Source organism: Pelophylax lessonae (genome assembly GCF_965119305.1).
Source record: "Pelophylax lessonae genome assembly, chromosome: 10".
Classification (NCBI taxonomy): domain Eukaryota; kingdom Metazoa; phylum Chordata; class Amphibia; order Anura; family Ranidae; genus Pelophylax; species Pelophylax lessonae.
The window spans coordinates 135,086,791-135,110,068 of NC_138777.1; the positions used below are offsets into that span (position 1 = coordinate 135,086,791).

The following is a 23,278-nucleotide window of genomic DNA, read 5'->3' on the forward strand; positions in this document are numbered from 1 at the left end:
GCAAACTAGGCAATATTGTTGCATGACACAAATACACTTGAAAAAGTTTACTCAGATAACACCCCACTTCAGTATGTGGCATTGGTGTAGCACACCAGTTCAAAAAATTGGCCAGTGAGTTAGGCGCTGTGTGTACCAGACTTCACTCAGCAAACTAGGCAATATTGTTGCATGACACAAATACACTTGAAAAAGTTTACTCAGATAACACCCCACTTTAATATGTGGCATTGGGGGGGGGGGAGCATTGGTGTAGCACACCAGTTCAAAAAATTGGCCAGTGAGTTTGGCGCTGTGTACCAGACTTCACTCAGCAAACTAGGCAATATTGTTGCATGACATAAATACACTTGAAAAAGTTTACTCAGATAACACCCCACTTTAATATGTGGCATTGGGGGGGGGGGACCATTGGTGTAGCACACCAGTTCAAAAAATTGGCCAGTGAGTTTGGCGCTGTGTACCAGACTTCACTCAGCAAAATAGGCAATATTGTTGCATGACACAAATACACTTGAAAAAGCTTACTCAGAGAACACCCCACTTCAATATGTGGCATTGGGGGGAGCATTGGTGTTGCACACCAGTTCAAAAAATTGGCCAGTGAGTTTGGCGCTGTGTACCAGACTTCACTCAGCAAACTAGGCAATATTGTTGCACGACACAAATACACTTGAAAAAGTTTACTCAGATAACACCCCACTTCAATATGTGGCATTGGGGGGGGGGCACAGGTTTATTACACCAGTTCCACAAATAATTGGCCAGTAACTGTTGTCACTGTGTGTAACACTGTTTACACAGCGAGAGGCCAAATTTTTGCAGGACTAAAATACACTCTTAGAAAATTATACTGTTAAATAACACCCCACTTCAGTATGTGGCATTGGTGTAGCACACCAGTTCGATAAATTGGCCAGTGAGTTTGGCACTGTGTACCAGACTTCATTCAGCAAACTAGGCAATATTGTTGCATGACACAAATACACTTGAAAAAGTTTACTCAGATAACACCCCACTTTAATATGTGGCATTGGGGGGGGGGGAGCATTGGTGTAGCACACCAGTTCAATAAATTGGCCAGTGAGTTTGGCACTGTGTACCAGACTTCATTCAGCAAACTAGGCAATATTGTTGCATGACACAAATACACTTGAAAAAGTTTACTCAGATATCACCCCACTTTAATATGTGGCATTGGGGGGGGGGGGCATTGGTGTAGCACACCAGTTCAAAAAATTGGCCCGTGAGTTTGGCACTGTGTACCAGACTTCACTCAGCAAACTAGGCAATATTGTTGAATGACACAAATACACTTAAAAAAGCTTACTCAGAGAACACCCCACTTCAATATGTGGCATGGGGGGGGGGCATTGGTGTAGCACACCAGTTCAAAAAATTGGCCAGTGAGTTTGGCGCTGTGTACCAGACTTCACCCAGCAAACTAGGCAATATTGTTGAATTACACAAATACACTTGAAAATGTTTACTCAGATAACACCCCACATCAATATGTGGCATGGGGGGGGTGGGGGCACAGGTTTATTACACCAGTTCTACAAATAATTGGCCAGTAACTGTTGTCAAAAAGGATACCTGCCCCCTATAGTAAAGAGACTGTAATAGACCCTAAAACGACATTGGAGCATTTTAAATTACTTTTGTGGACATTGACAAAGCGATTTCTGTGTGACTGCAGCCGATCTCTAACTGCCCCTACAGCAACCACAGGATACCTGCCCCCTATAGTAAAGAGACTGTAATAGACCCTAAAATGACATTGGAGCATTTTAAATTACTTTTGTGGACATTGACATAGCGATTTGTGACTGCAGCCGATCTCTAACTGCCCCTAAAGCAACCACTGGATACCTGTCCCTAACCTGAAAAAAGACTGTAGAAGGCCTATACCGAAATACCAGCCCTGAAAAGGGCTTTTGTGGATCTTCACAGCGCTATATGTGTCTAGCCAACTCTCCCTAATGAGCACAGCAGACCTCTCCCTACACTGGCAGAAAGCGGAATGTGAAATGGCCGCCAGATCAGGTGTATTTATAGGGTAAGGGGGACTGTCCATGTGCTGGAATGTTTCAATTGGCTGTCCCGTTCCACCTGACGGCTGTGTCAAAGTTCTCCCCAATGTAAACAAATATGGCCGCCGCAAACAACGTCATGTGTCCGAAAATTTGGCGGGTAGTGAACAAGCAAAATTTGCCATGAACCAACCGTCGGGCGAACCGCAAGGCCATCTCTACATATGACGACCTGCCATGCAGTCCGTTGGCAACAGCACCTGTAAGAGCCACAAGATAAAAACAAGCATACTTCACCTTGCTCCTCATCTGGGATCTCTAACCCTACTATACCTCATGTCTTCTCAAAAACCTGCATTGAGAGGGTTGATGGTATAGCAATGAGTGCCACAGAGACTTGCACCCAATCTGCTAGCAGTATACCACTGCTTGATTTTAACAGCAGGCAAATTTCACTACCCCAGTTGCTGAACCATAGAAAGAAATACTGTCCCAGCCATTCACATGCTCAGCGTCTTAATGCTAGCTTGGCCAAATTGCTAGCACTACAATTGCTGCCTTTTCATTTGGTAGACTCTGCTCCCTTTCGCAAATTTGTGGAATGTGCTGTACCACAGTGGCGGGTACCAAAAAGACATTTATTTTCGCGTAAGGCCATTCTGGCTCTCTGCCGTCATGTGGAAGGTAGTGTTTTGGCCTTGTTGTACAGAGCAGTCAGCAGAAAGGTTCACATTACTGCTGACTCTTGGTCCAGCAGGCATGGACAGGGATGTTACATTTCCTTCACGGTGCACTGGGTAACTCTGCTGACAGTTGGGAAGGATGCAGGACAGAGTTCAAAAAGCTGGTGCTGGTTCTGCCACAATTGGCTACTCCCCCCCTCCTCCTCTTCTTCTTCTTCTTCATCTTCATCCTCCATGTCCTCTTCTGCTTAATTGTCCTCTGAAGCAGAAGTGCTCCCTAAGCTTTCAAGGGGCTATGCAAGCAGTCAGGCTAAAAGATGCCATGCCGTGCTTCAGTTGGTATGTCTAGGGGATAGGAGTCACACCGGGGCAGAGATTCTGTCACCTCTGCTTGGCACATGTCCTGAATCTGGTGGTGCAGCATTTCTTGACCAGATACCCGGGCTTTCCAGATCTCCTGAGGCAGGCTAAAAAAGTCCGTGGCCATTTCCGGTGTTCATACAATGCCAGTGCTCGCTTATCTGACATTCAACGGGAATTCAACCTGCCCACCAACCGCCTCATTTGTGACATGCCCACCAGGTGGAACTCAAAATTGGCAATGCTACAGCGGCTGCACAAGCAGCAGAGAGCCATCAGTGAGTACCTGTGTGAGTATGGCACAAGGACAGGGTCAGGAGAGCTTGGCTTTTTTCCGCCTCTCCAGTGGCTTTTTATAAAGGATGCATGTACTGTCCTGTCACCATTTGAGTAGGCCACAAGGATGGTGAGCCAGGATGATGCATGCATCAGTGACACTATCCCTCTAGTCTACCTGCTGGAGCACACGCTTTGTGGAATCATGGACAGGGCACTTGAGGCAGAACAGCGGGAGGAAGAGGAGGACTTCCTTTCCTCACAAGGCCCCCTTTATGCAGATATCATGCCTGCAGGGACACAAAACACACAGGAGGAAGAGGAAAAGGAGGATTGTGGCAGCATGGATGTAGAGGATAGCATACAGCAGACTTCAAGGGATGGTTTTCATTCCCCAGAAGCCCCATGAGTTGTATGTGGTTAGGGAGAGGTTGCGCCAGACAATGTCATCCTTAGTGACACAGAGGACTCAGAAACTCATGCCTTCTCGAACTTACGTTGCATGGGCTCCCTGAAACTCCCTGAACTTGCTCAATATGTAATCGAGCTACTGGCCTGTCCTGCTTCCATCGTGCTTTCCGAACGGACGTTCAGTGCTGCTGGAGGTTTTGTGATGGACAAAAGAGTGCTTCTGTCCACATACTCTGTTGACCAGCTGACTTTTATCAAAATGAATCAGTCCTGGATCAACAGCAACTATCAAACCCCTGATGCTGATGAAACTGATTGAATTTGCTAGGGGTCTGCCATCCCTTGAAGACTGTATATGCTGCCTATCCTATGCCTGAACCTTGATTCTGTAAGCTTCCAACACTGTTTTTGGTTTAGGTTACCAGCAACCGCCAAGGCCCGGCGCATACAATTTAAATGTCGTATGTAACTTTTAACAGCACAGGCCCTGTCCCTTTGCCCTGCGCCCAGCAAGAGTAACTGTGATTTAAAATTTGTATAGAATTCTTACCAGCAGGTCCCTGCACCCAGCAAGAGTAACTGTGAGGGGTTACGGTGTTCAGGCACCACCAACACCAAAGGCCCAATTTTTGGCACCTGTATGACAAGTACATGCGATTTCAAAATTTGTATGGAATTTTTAGCAGCAGGGCCTGTTCCTGCACCTAACAAGAGTAACTGCGAGGGGTTGGTGTGTTCAGGCACCACCAACAACCACAACCCAATTTTTCTGCACCTGTATGACAAGTACATGCGATTTCAAAATGTGTATGGAATTTTTAGCAGCAGGGCCCGTTCCTGCGCCCAGCAAGAGTAACTGTGAGGGGTTACAGTTTTCAGGAACCACCAACACCAAAAGCCCAATTTCAGTTTCAGTTCCTGCCGTTACTAACCTTTCAGGTCCCCATTAGGGATGATCGAACGGTTCGGGTCGACCATCGGTTCGACCCGAACATTGGCTGTTCGAGGTTCGGCCGAATTTAGAACTTTTTGCCCAAAAAGTTCGGAATTCGGCAACCAGAACCGACCAAAATGCAATGGGACAGGAAATGGGCTTTAAAAGCCCATGATTGGACCAGAACCATTAGCAAAAGCCAATTGAGGGGGCAGGAGAATGCTAGGAATGTGATTGGAGTGACTGGGGGGTCCATAGACCAATCATTAGTGAATACGCCCCCCAGTATATAAGATAGCCCCCGCCAAATTCCTAGCATTGTTATACAGGGACATGGAAGAGAGTGGAAGCAGTTCGTGGACTTCTGCTACAAAGTGTCATTTAGCATTTATTAGTGTGAGGAAAGGGATATCTAGTGTAGTTAGGGTGCTCTTTTACACTTTAGTTAGCTTTAATTATTCAGTTTCTGTAGGGAAAGTGTTAGGTGCCAGGGTGACCATAGTGTAGTGTAGGGTGAACTGACAGTGACTGCTATGGCAGGGTGACCAAACCCTTCCATATCAGGGTGACCGCTATAGAGAAAAGCTAGTTTCTCTGAAGTCACTTTCGCTGCAGTAATATGGCTTCGCCCCCGTCAGCTTGCTTTTTGGCTGCAGGCGTCTATAGGGATCTTTTGAGCACATGTTTGGAGTCAGGCATGACATCTGAAGATGTGTATAGGGGGTCGATATAAACACCCATGTATGTATATATACACCTGCACATATATAGGTGTGAAAGGAGCAGAAAACACTACTTGCGCTAATGAAATAATTAACACCAATATAGTTACGCTCCTATCACACCTATATATGTCTAAGTGTAAAATACATATAAGTATGTGTGTATATATACCACTATACACAAGTTCAGATGTTTTGCCAAAAAAAAAACGCCCAGGTGTGTTGTTGCAGGCATTTTTTGGGGGTTTTTGGAGGCAGGCAAAACATCTGAACTTGTGTATAGTGGTGTATATATACACGCATACTTATATGTATTTTACACTTAGACATATATAGGTGTGATAGGAGCGTAACTATATTGGTGTTAATTATTTCATTAGCGCAAGCATATATTTTTGCTACTATCACACCTATATATGTCTAGGTGTATATATACATATAAGTATGTGTGTATATATACCCGTATACACAAGTTCAGATGTTTTGCCTGCCTCCAAAGAACCCAAAAAAATGCCAAAAAAATGCTAGCGCCAAAGAAAAACGCCCAGGTGTGTTGTTGCAGGCATTTTTTGCGGGGTTTTGGAGGCAGGCAAATCATCTGAACTTGTGTATATTGGTATATTTTTTTCTTTAATTTTTTTTTTTTTATTTTTTCAATAATTGGTCTCTCTATCAAAAATGACAATTTTTAAGAACTTTTTTTGTGTGATTAATAGTCCCTGTGGTATGACCCAGAACCCTAGGCACTTTTTAGGGGCATTTTTTGGATTTTAGGGCTTCAAAATTGTGTTTTTTGATTACCGAAGTTCGGGTCCCATTGATTTCAATTGGGGTTCTGAAATCCGGGCCGAACTTTTGGGAGGTTCGGGTGTTCTGGTCGAACCGAACTTTTCAAAAGTTCGATCATCCCTAGTCCCCATCACTCTAGCAGGTTTGCATAGCCGACACCCAACCTTGGCCAGGTCAGATGACAGTACAGCGCTCCCACTAGATCACTGATAAGAATACATACAACACTTGATCTTTGCCAATTTCAAATTGGTATGGAATTTTTACCAGCAGGGCCCATTCCTACACCCAGCAAGAGTAACTGTGAGGGGTTGTGGTGTTCAGAAACCACCAGCACCCAAGGTCCAATTTTTCTGCACCTGTATGACAAGTACATGCGATTTCAAATTTGTATGGAATTTTTAGCAGCAGGGCCCGTTACTGCGCCCAGCAAGAGTAACTGCGGGGGGGTTGTGGCATTCAGGAACCACCAACAACCAAGGCCCAATTTGTATGCACCTGTATGACAAGTACATGCGATTTCAAAATGTGTTTGGTATTTTAACCAGCAATGCCCGTTCCTGCGCCCAGCAAGAGTATCCGCGAGGGGTTGCGGTGTTTAGGCACCACCAACAGCCAAGGCCCAAATTTTCTGCACCTCTATGACAAGTACGTGCGATTTCAAAATTTGTATGGAATTTCTAGCAGCAGGGCCCGTTGCTGCGCCCAACAAGAGTAACTGCGAGGGGTTGGGGTGTTCAGGCACCACCAACAACCAAGGCCCAATTTTTATGCACCTGTATAACAAGTACATGCGATTTCAAAATTTGTATGGAATTTTTAGCAGCAGGGCCCGTTCCTGCACCCAACAAGAGTAACTGCGAAGGGTTACGGTGTTCAGGCACCACCAACAACCAAAGCCCAATTTTTCTGCACCAGTATGACAAGTACATGCGATTTAAAAATGTGTATGGAATTTTTAGCAGCAGGGCCTGTTCCTGCGCCCAGCAAGAGTAACTGTGAGGGGTTGCGGTGTTCAGTCACCACCAACAACCAAGGCCCAATTTTTCTGCACCTGTATAACAAGTACATGCTATTTCAAAATTTGTATGGAATTTTTACCAGCAGGGCCTGTTCCTGCGCCCAACAAGAGTAACTGCGAGGGGTTGGGGTTTTCAGGCACCACCAACAACCAAGGCCCAATTTTTATGCACCTGTATGACAAGTACATATGGTTTCAAACTTTGAATGGAATTTTTAGCAGCAGGGCACGTTCCTGCACCCAGTAAGAGTAACTGCGAGGGGTTACGGTGTTCAGGCACAACCAACAACCAAGGCCCAATTTTTCTGCACCTGTATGACAAGTACATGCGATTTCAAAATGTGTATGGAATTTTTAGCAGCAGGGCCCGTTCCTGCGCCCAGCAAGAGTAACTGAGAGGGGTTGTAGTGTTCAGGCACCACCAACAGCCAAGGCCCAATTTTTCTGCACCTGTATGACAAGCACATGCAAGTTGAAAATTTATGTGTATTTGTATATGACTTTTTTTCCTTTAGAAATGTCAGTATTGCTGCAGCAGGCTACAGATGCGCTACTTTTCAGGCACATGAAGGGGACACCCCAGGCACAATATTTGAAGGAATTTTTCATTTTTAAAGTTTCACTTTAAGCCTCATTAAAATCAGTAAACCACTGCTCCTTTAAAAATGATTGTTAATTGTTTTTAAAAAAATGTTTTTGCATTTCTACATGTTCCCCAGGTCAGTACCCGGACCCCGATACACTTTTTTGGGCAATAACTTCCATTTAAGCCTTCAAAATGAGAACGTTTGATTTTTGCAGTTTGAGTCCCATAGACTTCAAGTTTGTTCAAACTAACTTTTCCTCTGTTTGCGGTTTTCCTGGTGCGAACTGAACAGCGGGGTGTTCAGCTCATCACTAATGGAGACATGCTTGGCCAGTTCATCATCTTAACCCTCAGCTTCTTTAGCAAGGCAATGGTCGCCTTGGAGGTGTGTTTGGGGTCATTATCATGTTGGAATACTGTCGTGGGGCCCAGTATCTGAAGGGAAGGGATCATGCTCTGCTTCAGTATGTCACAGTACATGTCGGCATTCATGGTTCCCTCAATGTACTGTAGCTCCCCAGCACTCATGCAGTCCCAGATAATGACACTCCCACCACCATGCTTGACTGTAGGCAAGACACACCTATCTTTGTATTCCTCACCTGGTTGCCACCACACATGCTTGACACCATCTGAACCAAATAATTTTGTCTTGATCTCATCAGACCACAGGATATGGTCCCAGTAATCCATGTCCTTAGTCTACTTGTTTTTAGCAAACTGTTTGCAGGCTTTCATGTGCATAATCTTTAGAAGAGGCTTCCTTCTGGGATGACCGCCATGCAGACCAATTTGATTCAGTGTGTGGCATATGGTTTGAGCACTAATAGACTGAACCCCCCACCCCTTCAACCTCTGCAGCAATGTAGGCAGCACTCATACATCTCTTTCCTAAAGCCTCTGAATTTGACACTGAGCACGCAACTTCTTTGGTCGACCATGGTGAGGCCCGTTTTGAGCGGAACCTGTCCTGTTAAAACGCTGTATAGTCTTGGCCACTGTGCTGCAGCTCAGTTTCAGGGTCTTGGCAGTCTTCTTATAGCCTAGGCTATCTTTATGTAGAGCAACAATTCTTTTTTCAAATCCTTTTTTCAAGTTCTTTGCCATGAGGTGCCATGTTGAACTTCCAGTGACCAGTATGAGAGGGAGAGCGATAACAGAAAATTTAACACACCCGCTCCTCATTCACACCTGAGATCTTGTAACACTAATGATTCACATGACACCGGAGAGGGGAAAATGGCTAATTGGGCCCAATGTGGACATTTTCACTTAGGGTTGTACTCACGGTTTAGACAATAATGGCTGTGTTGAGTTATTTTGAGGGGGACAGCACATTTACACTGTTATACAAGTTGTACACTCATTACTTTACATTGTAGCAAAGTGTAATTTCTTCAGTGTTGTCACATGAAACAATATCATAAAATATTTACAAAAATGTAAGGGGTGTACTCACTTTTGTGATATACTGTATATACTGTATATTGCCTATTTTATAGTTTCTGGTACTTTATATTTAAACCCTTAACTTATTAAAAAACGATTTTAGAAGCATGAAATATAAAAAAATTATTAACATTAATAAGTAAAACTCGCATTAAAAAAAAGCATGTGACTGCAACGATTTATCATGCTTTTTTGACCCTGTAAAGTTATTGATAATTAACACAATCACATCCAGTTTGAGTTTTTGATGAAATAATAACAAAAAATAATCCGCCTTTTTTCTTAACCAGAATTCTGATGATCTTCTGGTTGCATCAGCTGAGTGTCCTAGTGATGATGAAGATTTGGAAGAGTGTGAGCCCAGCACTGGTAAGACGCAAATCATAACTTGTATCAAATTATTAAATAGATAGAAGACAACATAGGCAAAACTCTTAATAACTCATTCAAAAGAAGCAATAGGAAAACAAACATACTGTACATACTTAGAGTAACTAAAATGAGTATCTTGATTTTAGGAGATTTTCTGTGCAGAAAGCCAATATGTGTATTAATTGTTTTACGCAAACAAAATGTAGAGGATTAGGTTTACATACGTGTGACAAATTATTCAGGGAAAATATTTCTAGAACTGTAGAATAATTTACTTACCTATGAATGCTACATGAATGGTGAAGAGATTACAATAATTATACAATGTTTGATTCTCCTACATTTGCATGTTGGGTTTGTACATAACACATTTTTCTAGATGAACAAATCAAAGTCTTTAATGAATGATATTTTCTAGACTGCTGTGTAGTTAATCAAACACCAAATGAACCAAAATATTTAAGATTCATCCAGTGGTTAGCAAAGTGATAATATTACCATTTCTGATCACCATAGTGATTGCCATAAACATTGCTATAGATAGTGTCTGACACAACAGAGTTAGTATTCATAAACATAAATATAAGATAAAAATAAGGAATATTGCTGCTCATTTAAATAGCAAGATAATTCTTGATAATCTCAGGAGTATTTATTGAATACTTGAAGCAAAAATAAAGGGAACCCTGCTACCCTGGCTAAACACATATCTAAACTCGTGGAAACTTCTGGGAGATTGGGAACAGAAGTCAGATCGCTGATCACCTCATCTTTGTTTAGAGATCATGTGACTAATCTATTTACCTTCCATACAAAAGCTGGAATCTAATGCAAAAATGAAATTAATTCAAAGCTATCATCATTAGTTGCATACAAACATTGATCTAATGTCTTAAAAGAAAGGTAACCTTTCTGAAAGATGAAAAATGGGAAGGGAGGGGCAGGGTGGGGGGGGGGGGGAAATTCAATGCCCCCTAAAGATGATAGGACTTTATAGGCATACACTGATTAATCTCATAAATAATGTACAATCTTGAGTGATGTAAATATAGTCAAAATGTATTGTTTAAAAAATTTCATAAAAACCATCACACAGATGCATGTAGATCCATGCAGCAATATGCTCTTAAGCCAAAAGATCCCATGTACATTCCAACATATCATAGTCTTTATTTAAAGACCATAAATATGGTCAACCTTCCTGTTCCTGGATAGACAATAGACAGGGTTCAAATGTGTTACATAGTTACATAGTTAGTGAGGTTGAAAAAAGACATCAGTCCATCCAGTTCAACCTACGATGCGTGTGTGTGTGTTTGCTTTTAACCGTACATTGTATACCCCTGTATGTTGTGGTCTTTAAGGTGTCCATCTAATAGTTTTTTGAAACTATCAATGCTCCCTGCTGATACGACTGCTTGTGGAAGAGAATTCCACATCCTTACCGTTCTTACAGTGAAGAACCCCTTACGCACTTTAAGGTTAAACCGCCTTTCCTCTAGTTTTAGTGAGTGGCCACGTGTCTTATTGTATCTCCTTTCTCTGAATAGTTTGTTCCTTATGCTCGGGTCACCAGTACAGTATTTGTACATTGATATCATATCACCCCTCAATCATCTTTTCTCCAGAGAGAAAAGGTTCAGTGCTTGTAGTCTTTCCTCATAGCTGATGTCCTCCATTCCCCTAATTATTTTTGTTGCCCTTCTCTGGACTTTCTCCAATTCCAGCACATCCTTCCTGAGGACCGGTGCCCAGAACTGGACAGCATACTCCAGATGTGGCCGGACCAGAGTCTTGTAGAGTGGGAGAATAATCTCTTTATTTCTGGAGTGAATCCCCTTTTTTTATACATCCCAGTATTCTGTTGGCTTTGCTTGCGGCGGCTTGGCATTGCATGCCACTGCCAAGCTTGTTGTCTACCAGTACCCCCAAGTCCTTTTCCATCCTAGACTCACCCAGAGGTTCCCCCCCCCCCCTAGTGAGTAGCTTGCTTTCTGGTTTCTGGCCCCCAAGTGCATTACTTTACTTTTATCAACATTAAACCTCATCTGCCATGTAGTTGCCCACCCCGTTATTTTGTTCAGGTCTGCTTGCAAGGTTTCCACATCCTGCATAGAAGATATTGGCATGCCTAGTTTAGTATCATCTGCAAATACTGAGATTGTACTAGATATCCCCTCCTCTAGATCATTTATGAACAAATTAAACAGGATTGGTCCCAGGACAGAACCCTGGGGGACCCCACTTTCCACACCCGCCCAATCCGAGTACTCCCCATTAATCACCACCCTCTGTACTCTCCCCTGGAGCCAGTTCTCTATCCAGGTACTCACCTTATGATCCATACCTACCTTCCTTAGTTTGTACAGTAATCGTTTGTGGGGAACGGTGTCAAAGGCCTTTGCAAAGTCCAGATACACCACATCCACAGGCTTACCTTTATCTAGGTGGCTGCTCACTTCATCGTAGAAGGTTAATAGATTGGTTTGGCAAGAACGATTTTTCATAAATCCATGCTGATTACTACTTATAATACCGTTTTCATTACTAAAGTCTTGTATGTGGTCCCTTAACATCCCCTCCAAAATTTTGCAGACTACAGATGTTAGGCCTACCTGCCTATAGTTAACCGGGATATATCTCGGCCCCTTCTTAAATATTGGTACCACGTTGGCTTTTTTCCAATCAGCTGGCACCATACCCGTCTGTAAACTATCTTTAAAGATCAAGAATAATGGTCTGGCAATCACCTGGCTGAGCTCATTAATCACTTGCCGACCGCCGCACGACTATCTACGTCGGCGGTCAGCCCCTCACAGGCAAACTAACGTAGGGCTACGTTGCTTGCTTGTGAGGGTCTAGGGAGCGAGCGCGCGCCCCCGGAGGCGCGCTCCCGCTCCCGCGTGGTCACGGACCCCCCCGTGCGTGTGACCAGCGGACCCGATGTCCGCCGGTCACTCGGCGATCGGCGGGGGAGAGGGAGAATGTCAGGCAGCTTGTGTAAACAAGCTGCCTGTCATTCTCCTCGCTGCAAAGACACAGATCACATGGATCTACTATGTAGATCCGTTGATCAGTGTCCTTACAGCTGAAGCCACAGCCAATCACAGTAGAAAGCACGCCCCTAGGGACACACACAGCCCCTCCCTCCCAAATAAAGTTAACCCCATCACTACCAGTGTATTTTTACAGTAACAGTGCATATATATAGCACTGATTACTGTAGAAATGTCACTGGTAACCCCAAAAGTGTCAAAAATTTCAGTCAAGGGTCCGATCTGTCCGCCGCAATGTCGCAGTACCGCAAAAAAAATCGCAGATCGCCGCCATTATGCATTAAAAAAAAAACAACAAAAATGACAAGAATCTTTCCCTTTGTTAGTAAACGCGATAACTTTTGCGCAAACCAATCAAAATACGCTTTTTGTGATTTTTTTTACCAAACTTAGGTAGCATAAAACAAATTGGCCGAAAATGTTAAAAAATTTAGATTTTTTTTTTTGGGGGGAATTTCATAAAAAAAAATGTGAAAAATATTGTTATTTTTGCAAAATTGACGCTCTTTTTTTGTTTATAGCGCGTGATCAAAAAATCGCACAGGTGATCAAATACCACCAAAAGAAAGCTCTGTTTGTGGGAAAAAAAGGACGCCAAATTCGTTTAGGTACAGCGTCGCACGACCGCGCAATTGTCCGTTAAAGTCACGCAGTGCCGAATCGCAAAATACCCCCTGGTCGGAATGGGGGTAAAATCTTCCGGGGCTTAAGTGGTTAAGAACCCTCGTGTGCAAGCCATCCGGTCCCGGGGATTTATTTATATTAAGTTTCTCTAGTTTAGCTCTAAGTCTATCCTCTGTTAGCCATGGCGGCACTTCCTGAGGTGTATTATTTAGTTCGGCCTTACAAGCTGGGTTCGTGTAGCCCCCCGATTCTTTTGTGTAAAAATGTGCCCAAGGAATCGCTGCGTGTTTTAGCTACACAGCTTCTTCAGGAGATTCCGTAGGAGCTAGGAGATACAGCATAATAAATACATATTCTATAGTTTACAAAAGTATTCATTAAACATAATTCATTACATGATTAGATATAAAAAGTATTTTTAATTTTTAACATTGATTGGCAATATATCACAATTACAGCTATAGTTATTTTCCAATTAATTTAAATCCCAGGTTTAGGGGAAGGACACGGGGCACCTCGGACAGAACCCCAAACAAAAAAAACCCTCAGCCAAAATACGAAAAGTCTATAGGAAGGCCATATATTATAAACTAGAAAATGTACAATTTCTGGGGAAATTGTGTGAAGTGTTCTTGCCGCCACCAGTAGTCTCCTGCTGGAGTGGCCGGAGTAACTATGTGTGTGTGGGAGTGGCAGCAGTTTGTGTGGTGTGGTGTGTGTGTGTGTGGGTGTTGTGTGTCTGTGTAAGTGGTGCGTGTGAGTGTGTAAGTGTTGTATGTGTTTGTTTTTTGTTTACAAAAGATTTTTATTAGAAAGTCAGTACAAAAAAAAACAATAACGCTTACACGGGTCAACAATGTAACATCATATATACCGAAATATCTATACATTGCATAGAAAAATACTTTGAAAACATAGCAAGTATACACCGAGCTTTGGTCATAGTATAGCAGAATATCAAATAGACAAATACACATGAGGGGTCAGAACTGTCAAGTTAGACATATCATATAAATCAAGAGGTACTAACAGGCCCAACACAAGTGTCCCAAGTGTCCCATTTAGCGTGGAATGTCATCATAGAGCCATGAAGGGAGTGAAAGATCTTTTCTGTTAGTTTAATGCATTCCATCCTGGAGAGTACCTGAGGCCATAATAGAGTATCTGATTTCCAATTACATCCATTGAATGGAACACATAAAAGTATGAATCAGATTGGATGTAGACTTCGGGACACCAGGGACTTTTACAAAAAGCAAGCATATCTTAGGAGAGAGAGAAATCGATGTCCCTGCCAGTTTAGTCACCAGTCTTTGTGCATGATCCCATATGGGTCGCAAAAGGTTGCAGCTCCAAAAAATATGGAGTAAATTACCCTCCTCTGAACAGCCCCTAAAACAGAGGGGAGAGACTGAACCGTAGAAGGAGTGGACCAAGGAGGGAGTCAAATACCATCTTGTAACAACCTTAAGGGGTGTCTCCCTGCATGCGCTAGAATGTGAACATTTACGCATGTTTGATATCATGTGGTGCCATTCTGGAATGGAGAAACTACAGTCAAGGTCTTGTTCCCATCTAGTCATATACTTACGTTTATCTGGGAGGGTACTAGTAAAAATATGTGAGTATAAGTTAGATATAAGCCCTCGATCCCTAGATGAGGAGGAGCAAATGTTTTCAAAAATAGCAAATGGAGGGTTTAGTGTAAGGAGGCCCTGTGATTGGAAAAATGCCCTCACAGTGGTATAGTGGTCCCTTTCAGAACTGGGGAGACCATGTATATCTACCAGTTGTTCAAATGTACAGAAGATATTGCCTATTGAGAGCTTTTTAACCAGGCCTCTGGTTATCCATGGGGATAAGTCCTCTCTACTCAGAGGGAGCAAACCGCAGTCAATGTGTCCCAAAAAGGATGTTAACGGAGAGACTCGAGACAACAGACCCAGGGGGGTTTTCAGTTTTAGCCACAGCCGGTATAAATGAACAACTACTTTGTTGGCAATTGAGTTATAATTAATCGGCTGTGAACCACTCCAGAGAGCCGCCGAGAGATAACTCGGGGAAACTGTGGCCTGTTCAAACGAAAGCCAAGGAATACACTCGGGGTCTGCGTTCCACTGAGCCATTTGAATAAGTTTGGCTGAGAGCTAATAGGACCATAAATCTGGGATGCCCAGGCCACCCTGGGATTGGGGGGCATAAAGTATATGACTGTTATATCTGGATCTCTTACCATTCCAAATGAATCTAGAAATTTCCCGCTGAAAAGAGCTGATATGAGATTTAGGGACATTAACAGGAAGGGCCCTAAAGAAGAACAAGACCTTAGGTAAGATAATCATCTTTATGGCTGTAATTCTCCCCAGATACGAGATGTGGTACGAAGACCACGTCTTTAATAACGTACTTAATTTTTTAAATACTGGGAGGAAGTTAGATATAAAAAGTGATTCATAATGAGGAGCAATCTGGACCCCTAAGTAGCGAAAAGATCTCGAACACCAGGTAAAAGAGAAACTCTCTCTGATAGAGGTTTGCATCCAATTAGGCAGGATAATTGGCATAAGAGAGCATTTAGAGAGGTTAACCCCTAAGCCCGACATGGATCGAAATTTCTCTAGTTTGATCAGAAAGTGGGGTAGTGAAATATGAGGTTTGGACAAAAATAATAAAACATCATCCGCATACATACTCAATTTGTATTCTTTCCCCCCCTTATGATGCCCCGCAATAAGACCATTATTCCTGATGGCTGTAGCCAAGGGTTCGATTGCTAGAGCAAACAGGAGGGGGGAAAGTGGGCAACCCTGTTTCGTACCTCTGTGTAAGGGAAAAAATTCAGAGTTACACCCGGGAAGGCGAACTCTTGTTTGTGGGGACTCATATAAAGCTTTAAATCCATGAATGAACCCATCCCCTAGCCCATATTTAGGAAGAAGGTGCTCTAGATAAGGCCAGCTGACGCTATCAAAGGCCTTGTGAATATCTAGACTCACAAGGCATGTAGGGGATTTACTGAGATTGGCATCATTAATTATGTTAGCGACTAGCCTAATGTTGTCTGACAGCTGTCTACCTGGAATAAACCTAGTCTGGTCAGGGTGGATCAATTTATGAATTATATTGGATAGTCGGTTAGCCAGCAGTCTGCCGAATAGTTTAAGGTCATTATTCATGACCGAGATGGGTCTATAATTTTGAGGGAGGGAATGATCTTTATCCGGTTTCGGAATGAGGGACATGTTAGCCAGGAGCATTTCTTCTGGGAAGCTTCCTCCCTGAAGGACGTGGTTGAATAATTTAGTGAGTCTGGGGGCAAGGATTGTGGCAAAGGTTTTATAGTAAGAAGAGGAAAAGTCATCTGGGCCGGGGGCGGTGGAGGTTTTGAGAGCTTTAATCATATCTAGAACCTCGTCTATTGTACAAGGTGCTTCCAAAGTATCTCTTTGTGTACTTGACAAAGACGGAACAGATAGGTTGTCTATCCAGGGGTGAAATTCGTTTACAGGTAGCATAGAGGGCACTGAGAGGAGGTTTTTGTAAAATTTTGTAAAGATTTCTAAGACTTCCTTGGGGTGCGAAACCATCCTCCCGTCAGACCCTCTAAGCTTGTATACATGAGTGGGTCTTGTTGTTTGAGTTAATTTCTTTGCAAACATAGTAGATGTGGAGTTGCTGTGGAGTGTAAATTTGGCTTTGGACCACCTAAGGGCCTTTTCAGTATCACTGGAAAGGATGTCATCCAATGCTTTCCTTTTAATATGGATCTGATCCATAAGTGTAGAGGAGGGGGAGAAATTATGTTTATAATATAATTGATCTAATTCTTTCGTAAGGGTTTTTATGTCTGACAATCTAGACTTGTTCCTGGCTGAGGCCAGGGCAATCAAATTTCCCCTGATGACTGCCTTATGAGCCGTCCACACCACAGGAGTGGGTGAAATCCCATCCTCATAAATCTGGAAATATTCCACAAGCGAAGAGGAGATCTGGGCAACCAACGCAGGATCGTTCAGTAAGGAGTCGTTCAGTCTCCAGTTAAATGTCGTGCTACCCAGACCTACCCCGCCTGATTTAAACAGCACAATTTGGTGGTCAGACCAAGGGCAGACATGTATACCTGCAGCCGAAGAATTAGCCAGCCAAACCGGGGTACAAAAAATGTAGTCGAGCCTGGCTGAGCTATCATGGGGATGAGAATAAAAGGTGTAACCCTTTACTCCAACATTGTGGGCCCGCCAGGTGTCTATCAATTGTTTATCACTCAAAGCACGTGTCAGGCTTTTAGGGAAAGCCTTGGATGAGGCCGTAATGTTACTTCTATCCAATGAAGGATGGGCAGCAAGATTGAAGTCCCCTCCTACCACCATGTGTGGGGATTCAAACCTGTCGAGAACTTCGAAAAATTGTCTAAAAAATGTGGCATGCATGTCATTAGGTGCATATACAGAAGCTATGGTAATAGCTTTGCCAGCAATACTCCCCTTGATAATCAAGAATCTGCTCTCTGGATCACAGTATGTAGAGGATATATCAAATATTATACTATTACGTATAAAGATGGCAACCCCTCTTGTCTTATTTTGGAATGATGAACATTTAAATTGCTTGAAGGATTTGTCGAAAAATTTAGGGTGTCTGTCTGTTGCAAAGTGCGTCTCCTGTAATAAAATTATGTCCGCCCCTAACCTTTTATACAGTTTGAAGGCCTTATGTCTTTTGTTGGGGGAATTGAACCCTTGAACATTATGTGACAAATTTTTAATCCCCATGATCTACCTGAAAAGGACTACGTTCGTTCTGAAATTCCTGCAGGGTAAACTTTTGAGAAAAGGAAAAAATGACCAGAGCTGAGTATAAAGGACTAAACACGTAAAACATCCAGGGAACCCAGGAAGAGGGCCCCAGACTAATTGGGGGCTGAATCTCTGACTTGGTATAGTGTGAACACAGCTCCCAGTTAGGGGCTAGAAAAGCATAGATCCACCAAAATACTTGCATGGTATATATAAAGACCTGAGAAAATGACTTTCTATTGACATATGAATATTTTTTGAAACAACAACTGATTAAATAGGAGAAGATCAGCCAAAAATTTTGAACCTGAGAAAACATCTTGGGGATGGGCAGAAAAATAGAACCCATCCAAAAAAACATTACCCATTGGACATAACCGTCCAAAAACCGTGAGCGGAGATCCGGGCACCAAAGGCGCGGAAAGTCCAGGGGGACCAACCCCGCCTCGGGCGCATGGGCACCCGCAAAACGGCACATAGGGGACAAACCAACGGGAGAGGAGAGAGAAAGGAAAACAAGCAATATCAAGTAAATACGTCAGGAACATTTAAACCATCAGAATGTCTTTGCAGACACACTAGTGGGCACAGTCACCCCAGCACAGCCGCCCCATGGTAAGGGAGCGACCACACTAGGGCAAGGGCACACCAGCGTCCAAGAAATCCAAGGGATCACTTATGTGAAATTTAGTGTATAACCGGGAAAGGAATACTCCATACTGGACAACCTTAGAAACCGCCATCTCTAAAAGGATTCCGCCATCTCCGCTGATCCCTTCTGGTTGCTGGGGTGGACCAGGATGGTGACGGCCTAGGGGTGTTCTGATGGCGAACTTCAGGGGCGGCTTCCAGGAGGCCTAGTTTGACTAGAAGTTCTTTTCCTTCGGCCAGGTTATACACCACGTAAACTGTGCCATTGTGTGGGACTGACAGCTTGAAGGGAAAGCCCCATCTGTATCGGATTCGGACTGCTTGCAGCACAGAGGTGACCTCTTTCATTTTGCGCCGCCTTTCAAGTGTGGCCTGCGATATATCAGGATAGATCTGTATGCGCGTGCCCTCCATTAGATGTTGGGGGTGTTTCTGGAAGCTCGCAATATATCCTCCTTGATTAGGAAGTCTTTGAGACATAAAATGATTTCTCTTGGAGGCTTATCAGGAGGAGGTTTGGGGCGCAGAGCACTGTGAATCCTGTCGCAGGTGAAATCAGATTCCTGTTTGTCAGGCAGCAGGTCTGTGAAGAGTTTGGAAACTGCAGGGATCAAATCTGTAACCGTTTCAGGAATGCCTCTAAGGCGCAGGTTATTCCTGCGATTCCTGTTGTCCAAGTCCTCCACCTGCGTTTGCAACAAGCTATAGTTATCAGAAAGCAGCTCAAAGTCCTTTCTAAGGTCATTATGGGCGATAGAAAGTTCGTCGTGCTTGGTCTCTAATAAATCTGTGCGGCCTCCCAAAGCGGCTATCTCCTGAGTTAAAGTATTAGTGGCCTTGTGAATTTTAGTTTGAAACTTGTCTGCCAGTTTTTCATAAATAGCAGCAAACCCGGCATCCAAATCCGCCTTTGTGACAACACATGAATTCTCACGGTTCCCTGGTTGAGAGCTGGGAGGTGAAGGTGGTTGTGCTGGTTCTGCCTGAGGCAATGGAAGGGCCTGGGCGCCATCTTGAGACATCCTGGTGATTTCCTTCGTGCGGAGCAAATAGGTCATCAGGGAGTGCTTTGGCGTGCCCCCCCGATTTTTTTTCTTGGCTGACGGCATGCACCAGGTGTTCCCCCGGGGGTGTTGAAAGTTGTAGGCAAGTAAGATCTAAATTGGCCCCGGGGATCCCACCGTTCTCTCTCCTCTCCGACAGAGCTGCAAACTTAGCACCCGTCCATCTTAGCACCGAGCATTACGGCATTAATTTGCCGGGCAGGATGAGCAATGTGCTGCCTGTTTGATGTCACTGTCCCCCTCCGCAGCCAAGGTGGCTGACTGCTGCGCTGTAGGAGATGTAGGGTTTGTTGTGGCCCTTCTATGGGGAGTGTAATGAGATGGTGTGGGGACCGCTGGATGGGAGAAGGATGCTGCGGTATGGTTCCGGGCCTAGGCCAAGATGGCGGTCGCGGCCGTGGAGGAAGGAGTCTGCATGTAGCCTGTGGGGCCCCTCGGGAGTGAAGGCTCGGCAACGGTGGTGCTGGCTAGAGGGTCGGGCAGTGTGTGGCGTTATTTGTGCCTACCTCCCTCCTCGCTGTCTGTCCTGGGTCTCTCTCCGAACAGCCTCCTCGAGCAGTTCCGCAGCCGGATGCCGCTTTAGGCGAGTCCGCGGTCTCCAGTCACTACTAGGCCGCAACCGCCGATCGGCATCAGGTGGTCCGATTTAAGAAATTTTTGGCCCGATGGGATCCCTAGAGATTGGGGATGCTGGGTGAGAAGTTTGGACCCCAGATGAGCTACTTCAGGAAAGGCCGCGGCTCCGGAGCTTAACTAGGCCGCCGAAAAACCGGACCTTCAATCTGGTGCATCACCTCTTAAAAATGCCCAGTGTCAGTACCTGGAGTGCCGATGGGTCCCCCCGAGGTGTTTGCAGCCCTCCTCAAATGCCGCCTTACCCGGATCCCGTATCGCGGCCGCGGGCACCGCTTTTAGGCGAGTCCGCGGCTTTAGAGTCCGACTAGGCCGCGACCACAAGTTACTCCCGGAGTCAAAATGGACCGATGGATGGGTTCCTTAGGCTCCGGTGTGGAAGACTGTGGTCTTGGTTTGTCTCTCAAGGTGGTTAGAGAGGAGGATTAGGCCGGATTGATTCTGCAAAAGCGGAGCTTCTCCCATTTCTCTTCAAATATATACTTATTAATAATGTGTCAAAAAAAACGGAGGTTGGGACTTTACATGAGAGACATAAATCGTTGTATGTGTTTGTGGTGTGTGTGTGCGTGTGTGTGGTGTGTGTGTGGGGTGTGTGTGTGGGAGTGGCAGCAGTTAAGAAAATTTGGCAGTTGGAAACAAACGGTCTAGTTTTGAACAATCCGGAACATTCCACCATGCATTCTTATAGAGCAACTTACCAAAGTTGGAGGTGCCCATCTTCATACGGCTCTAGTGTAAAAGCTCTAAATCTCACAGCTTAGAGACTTATACCATAGGAATCACAGAACCCCGGCCGACATTTTGTTGAATAGTATGTCTATGAAACATTAAAACTGAAGGAACAGGTCACAGGTTAGAAAACGGCCTTGAAATTTGAGATGGTTTGAGTGCAGTTTCAATGAATGTCAATGGACGGAGTGAGTTTGAAACAAATGGTCATAGCGTAAAAACTGTTAGGGCTATGGCTTAGATGTGGACATGTTAAGTGGCAGCAGGGATAGGCAAAGGTTTTGATGTAACATTTGTGTAGGTGGCCTTAAAAATGAGGGAGTGGCAGCAGTTTAGAAATTGTGGCAAGATTTCTTCGGTCACCCTGTTTTTCAGGCCCCACTCTAGTTTTGAACATTCCGCCATTCATTCCTATGGGGCCAATTTCGCCCCAAAAAAGACACTTTGCAAACCATTTGGCGAAACCTCCTAAAAAGTCATAGCAACACGATCAGGAATGATCCGCTCGTTTCGGTATATTACTCGTCTATGTAGTGTAAAAACGGTGGGAGGAGTTAGGGTGCCAAATTTTCCCATATGCTTTCACTATAAGAATAATATACTGTATATGTGAAAGAATAGTAAGTGTACTTGCCATAGGCAAGAACACTTCATTTAAGGAGTGAGAAAAGTGTTTTTCCCAGCGTATATACACAGCTAATCTCGGAAGTTGCGCGTGTAAACACAACATGCACATCATATTCTAAAGGAGACATATGCATGGTCAGTCTCTCGGAGTATTGTCCCTGTAATTTTCTGGCCCCCCCTTTGGGAGAATATGAGATGCCCAATGCTCCTGCTTCTATAAGTAAGTAATGTTTTGAATTTTAGAGTTATCATACCTTCTACTTAGAGAAAATGAGTGATTGTGGTGAGTGGGGGGTAGAGAGAGTGTTTTACACCAGCAGTAATTAATAGGGAGCTGCTAGAACTGTTATATCTGCCTGTGCAGTTGCATGGCTTGTGCCTCTCACCCTTTTTAATACCAGTCACTGTATTGCCACCCAATATTGCTGTCCTTTTAACAGGGTAAAAACGAACACTTAAACCCATGCAGTCACTAGGCAGTGCTCCGAGTGCGGCCCTGTACACTGCCCTGATGATCTCCCATTCTCTGTGCCCCTGACATTTTTCTACTGCATACCCACATTAGAAAGGCTAGATCCAGCTCTGTTTGCTTTTCTTCTTCTTGGAGAAATGTATTGTGAAATATAGTAAAAAGACAGAATTGGAGATTTGCTAAAATTGCATCCATCATACTTTGTATTTATCAATAAGCCATATTTGAGCACTTACTAAACACATTTTTGTAACATGATTAAAACGACCAAATGTTTTTTCCTTGTGCCCGGGGATCAGTGCATAGCTATAAAAAGTTAACACTCACACAACAGCACTCCTCCCACACATTTTTGTCCTCACAGAAATCACAGCCAGTGTGAAGAGAAGAAACCCTTACCTGCCACCTCTGGTGGTTTTTCGCGCAGGTTCAGCCTCTCAGGGACGCTAAATGCTCTGGTTAGGCAGGGAACCCTTTCTGTTGATCTTTCGGAGTGAACAATTGTGTGGTATCTAGCCCCATATACAGCCAGGGCTATGTTCCTCAGAAGAGATGTTAGTATCTGGAGTCTGCCTTCTAAAAGTAAGTGAATTCATAGGAATGACTGTAACACAGCATTTAAAATATACTGTAAGTATGTTGTCTAATTTTTTGGAATATATCTGTGAATCGCCTCATAAGTTGAGGGCTGCACCACAGTGTGCAACACATTCCAGTATGCATTCTAATGTCAAGGGAATGATGCATTTATTTTGAACATGTGAGCTCCCATGGGGAGCATCTTTGGTTTGGGTCTCCCAAGTCCTCCCCTATAGGCCATCTTGGAGTTGGGCAAGACTGTCTAGAAGCCATCTTGCAAGTGGGAAAGGTAAGAAGGTTTCCAGAACTGTGAGGCAGGCAGAAGAGGATAGAACTGCATACCAGCATGCCCGTAGCTGCAAAACCTGCGTCAAGGGCAATTACCTGCTTCCTAGTTGATAGATATGC

The 23,278-nt window shown here is 44.0% G+C and overlaps 1 protein-coding gene across 10 annotated transcripts in view; it reads left to right on the forward strand.

Annotated features, from left to right (window-relative positions):
- NRXN2 (neurexin 2) overlaps positions 1 to 23,278 on the forward strand; it is a 2,537,771-nt gene that overhangs the window by 2,373,582 nt on the left and 140,911 nt on the right. For all 10 annotated transcript variants that reach the window (XM_082270633.1, XM_082270634.1, XM_082270627.1 and 7 more), the window contains one exon: positions 9,555 to 9,633. In XM_082270633.1, the coding sequence (XP_082126759.1) occupies positions 9,555 to 9,633 (79 nt within the window). The remainder of the gene's footprint in view (positions 1 to 9,554; positions 9,634 to 23,278) is intronic.